We start from the raw sequence: 8,497 nt of genomic DNA, 5'->3' as shown, positions 1-8,497 counted from the left end.
AACCTTTATTTAACCAGGAAGATCCCATTGAGATTAAGAACCTCTTTTTCAAGGGAGACCTGGCCAAGAAAGGCAGCAGCAAATACAAAACACAGCTACAAATTACACATTGATGAAATGAGACAGACGGCAGTCAAAGTAAAACAGAGCAGCCAGGACACCAGGGAAAGCACATGGGAGGGTTCGTTATAAGGAGGCTCATTTGGCTTGTCTGTATTTTAGTGGTATCAACTGAGGTAGCCTACCCAACAGCCAAATACATCCTGCTGTATTTAGTTTCCTCATATTAGAAAGTCTGTTATTTATTTGTTCTACTCCAGATGTCTTTTTTACGGCTCTAAAAATGACCACATCGGGGAAAAGCCTTTTAAGTCACTTTACAAGATCCACTTAAAGGGGCACTAGGTAGCATTTTCACCTAAAATTATAGCCTTCAGGAGTTTAACAAAGGCTAAACAAGTCAATGGTAAGCGAATGAAGCCTGTCTCGCTCCCAACAGGGGTCTGTATGCTGAGAATCCCATATGTAACTTTGGCAGGAGCGACCCGCTTCTGAAGTGTCGTGATGCGTGAGAAGAGTCGTTTGTGTTTACGGCACTTAGCTAGGTCCTGTATGCTAGCTGTAGTTGTAGCTATGTGTTCGCTTGCGTTGAAGAGCCAACACCAAGCGTTTCATATTCTGCCTTTCACAGACTGAATATGAAACGTTCGATGTTGGCACTTCCCATTTGTGAAATTTCTCCAAGCGTGATCTTGTTCATCTACCATAGTGATCTGCGTTTTAGATCGTAAAGAGACAGGTGATGACGGTGCTCTAATTCCTCCTGAGTTCGAGACGTAGCCTAGCTTCAGAAATACACGGACTGACCTGATTAGAATAAGAATAGCGTTTTGATCCGAACAAGAATTGTTATTTACAAATGAAAAAGGATTCATTTGTTCGGATTATGATTGTAATCGGAATAGTGTAGAGCTAGTCTGCGTTTATTGCAGCGTGTGTGTTGGTAGTGCCTGCGCGCATCTGTCTCAGATGTAACTTTTGTAAGTGTCTGCTAATACAAAGGAATCACTCCACGAATACACCATGATGAGGGAAGAATCCCATTCAAGATCAGCAACAGTCCATCCATACATCCATTATCTGCCGCTTCTCCGGGGGTCGGGTCGCGGGGACAGCAGCCTGAGCAGAGAAACCCAGACGAGCTGTCCCCGGCCACTTCCTCCAGCAACAGGATTATAGCATATTATCTTGAGTTCTCTCTTCAGAAAATCTCTGATTATAGTATCTTACGTGGGCAGTCTACACTTGTGAATCAGATGACCTAACTGCACTGACTAAATAACACAACGGCAGCATTCACCACGATGTTTAGTTAGTGGGTGTGTATAATACAAAGGTGGGCATTTTTACGACAGTGTAGAATTTCAGGTTGACCAATAGAGATCGCTATACTGCCGCTAAACTACCTTGTATCCCTTTAAATAATCCTGTCATGTATTATGTTGTAATACTGGAGTCGCCACTAGGTGGGGCTGTGGTGGTCAAAGTGATGTGCTGTATATGTTGAAGCTGCACCAGTAAACAGTGTTCAGTCCTTATTAAGTCGCATACATTACATGGTGTCAGAAGTGGGATTTAGAAAAAAAAAAGATGGAACTGCAAAAACCTCCAGGAACCTGGAAGGTAATCCATCTGAAAACTGGAGAATCTGGATTCAGAAGTTCAACACATATCTCATCGCTAGCGGAATAGCAGAGAAGTAAAATGCGCCACGTTTCTCCATGTCGCCGGGGACGACGCCATCAAAGTGTTCAACGCGTTTCAGTTTGACGTCAACGTTTATGATCTGTTTAAAAACTACTGTGAACCTCGAAAAAACCTGACGTATAGAGTCTGTTGATTATTATTATTATTATTAACTTTATTTGTTATAGAGGGACAGTGTACACTAATTGACATTTCACAAAGAAAATGTAAATGCACCCAATTATAGCCAAAAGGCTAGTTTCCATTGGTAGTCCCCCTGCCAGAAGGAGCATGGCAAATTGATGCATGGGTCACAGATTTAAAAAAACTAAGTGAAAGATTGTGAGTTTGGAGATCTAACCAAGTCACACTGGAATAAATGCCCCTCCATAGATAAGTAAAATAAACAACAAATAAAAGACGCTTTTGCTTGAAATAAGCAAAAAAATCTGCCAATGGAACTAGTGAAAATCGGCTTGTCAAGATTTCTTGAAATAAAATGTGATATTTGGGACTTTTGAGTTAAAAGTGATCTTGAAATTAGCTTAAAAACCTCTTCAAATGTAAAACAAAAAGCTTGTTTCATATGAAATTACTCAAAACAATTTGTTTTCAAGACTTTTTCATTTAACAAGATATTCCAGATGTATTGTCTTCAAACAAGTCCCTATATCTGGCTGAAATGGTGCTTGTTAGACAGTTGTGTCTCATATTAAGTGTAATGAGATATTTTGACTAGAAATGAGACAAATATACTTGGTAAGACTTTGATTTTTTCCAGGTCATTAATAAGAGACAGAGTTGTTACATTACAAATCCCCTCCCTGAATTTTGCACTCTGAACTCCGGTCTTCCACATGCAGCAGGACCGGGTGCAAAGGTCACTGAGGTCACCTCCTTCAGCCAATGAATGAGCCACTCGGACCTTTGGATGCTAAAGCAAAGGTACTACAGGACAGAAAAAGCAATGGTGTGTGAAAAAGTATGTTTATGTGGAAAATTTAGATAAATGTTTATGGTTGAACTGAAATCTAAACTTCTTCAGTTCTCATCTACACAAATAAAATCAAGACTGTACACTGGAAAAAATGCCCCTCCAAAAATAAGTAAAAAAAACAACAAGTAAAAGATGTTTTTGCTTGAAATAAGCAAAAAAATCTGCCAATGGAACTAGTGAAAATCGGCTTGTCAAGATTTCTTGAAATAAGATGTGATATTTAGGACTTTTGAGATAAAAGTGATCTTGAAATTAGCTTAAAAACCTCTTCAAATGTCAAAAAAAGCTTGTTTCATATGATATGTGACTTAAAACTATTTGTTTTCAAGACTTTTTCATTTAACAAGATATTCCAGATGTATTGTCTTCAAACAAGTCCCTATATCTGGCTGAAATGGTGCTTGTTAGGCAGTTGTGTCTTATATTAAGTGTAATGAGATATTTTGACTAGAAATGAGACAAATATACTTGGTAAGACTTTGATTTTTTCCAGTGTAAAAGAAGAAGCCAGCACAAACCAGGTGGTTTAAGGAACTTTATTTTGTACAATTTATCAGCCGTATATACACACATTTCAAGCATTTGTTATTTCTGTGTGATGTACAGATTTACAGATTTACAGAGAATGAAACTGAAGTTCCGTTAGATGGAGAACGGGTCGAGGTGGAGGTGGCATCACCTCAGTCATGAGTTCACATTAAGTTTTATAGAAAAAGATGGAAATATAATACAGTATAATACATCACAATACAATCTGATTGCACCTCGTGTGAAAATCATGTCTATAATGCATTATATGTACGTTCATAAAGCGTCACAATGCACAGTGCAGATGTAAGTTTCTCCACCTGCACCAACACCTGATGAAGTCCCTCTTCCTCCGCTGGTGGAGCTCCAGAAAGTCCTCCGCCGGGTTCAGATGATGCCAAACTGAGCCAGGTTGCTCAGCTCCTCCTCACCAAAGTCCTCCCAGGGGCAGATCACTGCAGCGTCTGGAGGCAGAGAGAAAGCAAACATGAGGAGCGCGTCAGACCGGAGCAGGAACGCCTGACTCAGCAGTTTACACACTCACCGTCGAACTCCTCCGTCCCCGGCAGGCCGTTGTCAAAGCTGCGGAGACCAAAGGTTCAGAGGTTAGAAACGGCCGAGCTCCGGGTAGATTCTGCTGTGGCTGGAAACTGCTGCGACTCACCGTTTCTGTCCAGGTTTGGGAGCTTTGCTCCTGAACTGTCTGCCCTCCTTCTGACTGAACTCAGCGGAGACGACCTTGTTGGCCTCTGCTGCTGCTGCTGCTGCTGCTGCGTTCATCTCCAAGACTTTGGATCACAAAAAAAGACTATTATTCTCCTCGTCTACAATACGAGATGCAGATAAAAAAAAACAAGATGGAATTTAAACATCTAAATCAGAGATACTCATTGCGCGGCTCCTCGAGCTCTAATTGGTGGCTCAGAGATGGAAAAAAGACATTTTTGATGTCAATCTGTTGTATGATGACACGCTCTAAATCAATAAAGTTGCAACTATATGTAATAAATCTCTTCTGCACGTGATTGAGGAATTAATCTCTTAAATATTTCTGTTAAAACACGAGTATTTATGAGTCTTTAATAACCCTCTGGTGAGAGTTTGGGTCTCAGTTTTTCAGTGTTTTTTTATTGAAAATTTAACAGCGTTTACAGTATTTTTTCTCCATCATTTTTCAGCTTTCAGCTCCTTTTCGAATACGTTTTATACACCATAGAAACACACTATTTAACCATATGCAATAGTTAGTTTGGATAGCGTTAGCTTGGCCTCCAGGACCACTGAGATGAAGTTTTTAGTTATTTTTGTGACCAGGACACATGTCCTCTAACCATGCTCATCCTGAATGTCTCACTATGATTACAACAACAAACTACAAATACAACATGAAGAAAGTCGAGGACATGCACGCCAGCTTCCACTCATCCCAGTATTAAGGTAAATGTGGTCTTATTGAACATGTATTGGCTGTGTTGTTTCTTTTTTATATGTAGAAATGCATGCAAAAGGGGAACTTAGTATGTTGTGGTAAAAGTGGCTCTAACCTTGATTTTGCTCTGCCAATGTGGTACTTGTGAACAAAATAGTGAGTATCACTGGTCTAAAGGTTAAAATGCAGACAGGTCTGCTGACATTGCATGTTAGCATGCATTCTGAATCTTCACTAAACCTAAACATGTAACAGTGAAGAAAAACAAGCAAAATGTGCCTAAAGTGGTGCTCTATATATATATGTATATATGTATGTAGTACAGTGGAGGGTTTATCTTTGCAAAAATGTGTAGAATCAGCATTAATGGTATTTGTTTTTTTGAGATAAAGCCAGAGTAAAATCTTCTGGAAAATAATTCTCCAAATGAAACATCTGTTTGAAAATCTGATGAAAACGAACTTACTTGTTTTGTTGTCGGGGAGATTTTCCTGCGCAGAAAAGAAGCAAAAAAAGCTGCTGCAAGACAAAGAAGGACTCTTTCTTCTTACAGTGTCTGTTTCTTGGTGCCGTCTTCCATCTCAACACCTGCTTTTATACAGCTGCGCGGGTCGACCTCCTCCCAGAGGAGACGGATTTAGGGTCGAGGATTATGAGTAAGCCTCATTACATCCTCAGCGAGACAGACTTATGAATGAAGATTTACACATCGAGCACACTGACATTCAGCTGCGAATATTTTCTAATATTTATTGGCTTCACTGGAATATAGGAAACCTCATTTCATCTGAAAGGGTGACCAGAGATTTGAAACACAGTCTCTCACTCGTATATGAGAAAGTCAACAAAAGCAAACAGCTCAGTGCTGCATCACACGTGCTGGAACAGCTCGTCTGTTCGGGGATAAAATGATGACTCAGAAGGGCTCGCATTACGTGGAACGTGTTCAGGTCTCAGAGGGGGTGAATCAGCCTTTCAACCTTTCCAAACATGTGCGCCTGTGTGTGTGTGTGTGTGCATAACAACCCCATTTCTTCCTCTCAGCAGACGGGGGTGTTAGCGTGTTCTCATCCCTTTCCGTCGGACATGCTGAGCAGTGTGATGTCCTTCAGTGGACTGATGTACATCCCAGGTATGACGAAGGAGACATGAGGTGTTAAAGATAGGGCTGGGCGAGTTAGCGCGTTTTTTATCGCGTTAACGCATTCATTATTTAACACTGCAAAGACCCTGTTGTATCTGTAAGGTTTCTTCTTTCTTTCTTATTCTTTGCTAAAGGTGCTCGAAAACTCAGGAAATTTTGCGAGCGCCACCTGCCAGTCGACGACATGAAAGAATCTAAACTTTATATTTTTGGGAGTCGCTCATTGACTCTGTAGCGCCCCCTACGATGCTTAAAAATGGTCCCCGCATTGGGCTTAGTTTCGCGTGGGACGACAAAATTCGGTACACTCATTCATCATGCCCAGACGCACAAAAAAGTCTCTTGCCGCCATGGTCCCACGTCCACAGGAAGGCGGCCATTTTGGATGGAAGGTTTTGGTGCCATTTTGATCGAACTCGTCCTACAGATTTAAAGCTACAGGCTTCAAACTTGGCCAGGTTACTCTTAAGACATGGGGGGGGGGGGTTCATGGGGCAACTTTTTCAAACCTTAAAGGGTGTGGGCGTTCAACTTGGCAGAGTTTACAGATGACTTTGGTTCTGTCGACTCCGCCGTCTGGAAGAACTTTAACATGAAAATGGCCGAGTAAAAGTTCCGTACCCTTCTCCATGTTTGGTGGATCCGCCGATTACTTTCTTTTCCTGTTCCACAGCAGACAGCAACAGACTTTTACAATAATAAAATAAATAATAAAACAGGGGGGGTCCGTGGCGTAGTGGGTTGAGCAGGTGCCCCATGTACAGAGGCTACAGTCCTCACTGCAGCTGGCCCCGGTTCGAGTCTCGCCCTTTGCTGCATGTCGTTCCCCCTCTCTCTGCCCCCTGTTTCCTGTCTGTGAACTATCCATTAAAGGCAAAAAAGTCCCCAAAATTATTATTTTTTTAATAACTGCATTAATTATCAGCATTAAATAATTAACGAGTTAACTCGATAATAATGAGTTAACTCGCCCAGCCCTAATAATAATACAGTGAACATGAGACCAACCACTCTCGCTCTCTGAAATATTCTCCTGCCAATAATTAAAGTTTAGAAGATTCCTTTGAACTTTCTGACAGAAGGAAAAGAAGAACCAGAAGTACAATTGTGGAAAATAACTTTATTTAAATGATCTTTTCTTTCTTTACAGAGATTTATTCTTTGGATCGGATAGTTTTTCCCCATTTATGAGAACAGAATACAATACAATTCACGAGTTTATGTAAATAATTATCATATCACTCAAATAAGCAAAGACTTTATCAAACGTTTACAGTCACACATGACAGCTAATAAAAGCTAAGCTACTTTTGTTGTCATTCATGATTGTAAAGGTTAATAAAGCTTGAGTTTACCCAACAAAGACGCATTACTGGTGTGACCTTCGTGTTACTACACTTTTCTCCTCTGAGGCTGGTTGGACGACACACCTGTCTTCCTCAGAGTGAAGATGGAAGATATGAGGACGCCCCCCGTCTCTCAGGCCGTTCCAAACTGAGCCAGGTCACTCATTTCGACGTCATCGAACTCCTCCCAGGGGCAGACCAGCGCAGCGTCTGCAGGCACATGGACCCGAACGTGAGGAACATTTACACAAAGAGGAGTTTAAGGCTGAGGAAGGAATTCAGACTCACCATCAAGCCCCTCCACCCCTGAGCCGTGGTTGCTGAAAAAAACAAACCAAACTGAAGTTAGACGTTCTGCTGTGGAGCTGTTTGGGGGGATGTCGTGATATGTGAGAGTCAGAGTTGGGAGTAACGGCGTTTAAGTATAAAGGCGTTACTAACGGCGTTATTTTTCCAGTAACGGAGTAATCTAATTGATTACTTTTCCCATCGTTACAACGCCGTTATCGTTACTAAGAATATAAAGTGGTGCGTTACTACAATTTGGTTGTAGGCTTTCGGCTACACATCAGCTGCCTGGAGAGAGCAGGGGTGGGGATGATGACACCGTTGCAAATGCGATGATGATTGGCTGTGTGGGCGGATGCCCCGCTCACGCTGTCTCACTGCACGCGCTAAACACACACAAGACATCGGCGACGAGCCAGGGAAGTTCAAAGGTAGCGTTCTCTAGCTGGAAGTACCGGCACTACTTCTCACTCGTGATAAAAGGCAACAATGTGTATGCTAACCCAACCCCAAGCCCAAATGCAGCTGCTAACCCAACCCCAGGCCAAAAGGCAGCTAGCTAACCCAACCCCAAGCCCAAAGGCAGCTAGCTAACCCAACCCCAAGCCCAAATGCAGCTAGCTAACCCAACCCCAGGCCAAAAGGCAGCTAGCTAACCCAACCCCAAGCCCAAAGGCAGCTAGCTAACCCAACCCCAACGGCAGCTAGCTAACCCAACCCCAAGCCCAAAGGCAGCTAGCTAACCCAACCCCAAGCCCAAAGGCAGTTGCAAACCCAACCCCAAGCCCAAATGCAGCTAGCTAACCCAACCCCAAGCCCAAATGCAGCTAGCTAACCCAACCCCAAGCCCAAATGCAGCTAGCTAACCCAACCCCAAGCCCAAATGCAGCAAGATAACCCAACCCCAAGCCCAAAGGCAGCTAGCTAACCCAACCCCAACGGCAGCTAGCTAACCCAACCCCAAGCCCAAAGGCAGCTAGCTAACCCAACCCCAAGCCCAAATGCAGCTAGCTAACCCA

General features: G+C 42.5%; 1 protein-coding gene across 1 annotated transcript; it reads right to left on the bottom strand.

The window, feature by feature from the left end:
• Positions 1-3,271: 3,271 nt before the first annotated feature.
• LOC142377776 (retinal cone rhodopsin-sensitive cGMP 3',5'-cyclic phosphodiesterase subunit gamma-like) lies at positions 3,272-5,252 on the bottom strand. The gene is made up of 4 exons (XM_075462351.1): positions 5,167-5,252; positions 3,936-4,059; positions 3,816-3,853; positions 3,272-3,735 (listed from the first exon to the last, which is right to left on the bottom strand). Exons 2-4 carry the CDS (start codon positions 4,049-4,051, stop codon positions 3,659-3,661), a joined length of 231 nt encoding a protein of 76 aa, XP_075318466.1. The 5' UTR covers positions 4,052-4,059; positions 5,167-5,252; the 3' UTR covers positions 3,272-3,658.
• Between the last annotated feature and the right edge of the window lie 3,245 nt (positions 5,253-8,497).

This window comes from Odontesthes bonariensis, chromosome 1 (genome assembly GCF_027942865.1).
Source record: "Odontesthes bonariensis isolate fOdoBon6 chromosome 1, fOdoBon6.hap1, whole genome shotgun sequence".
NCBI lineage: Eukaryota > Metazoa > Chordata > Actinopteri > Atheriniformes > Atherinopsidae > Odontesthes > Odontesthes bonariensis.
This window is presented reverse-complemented; position numbering and strand designations above follow the sequence as displayed.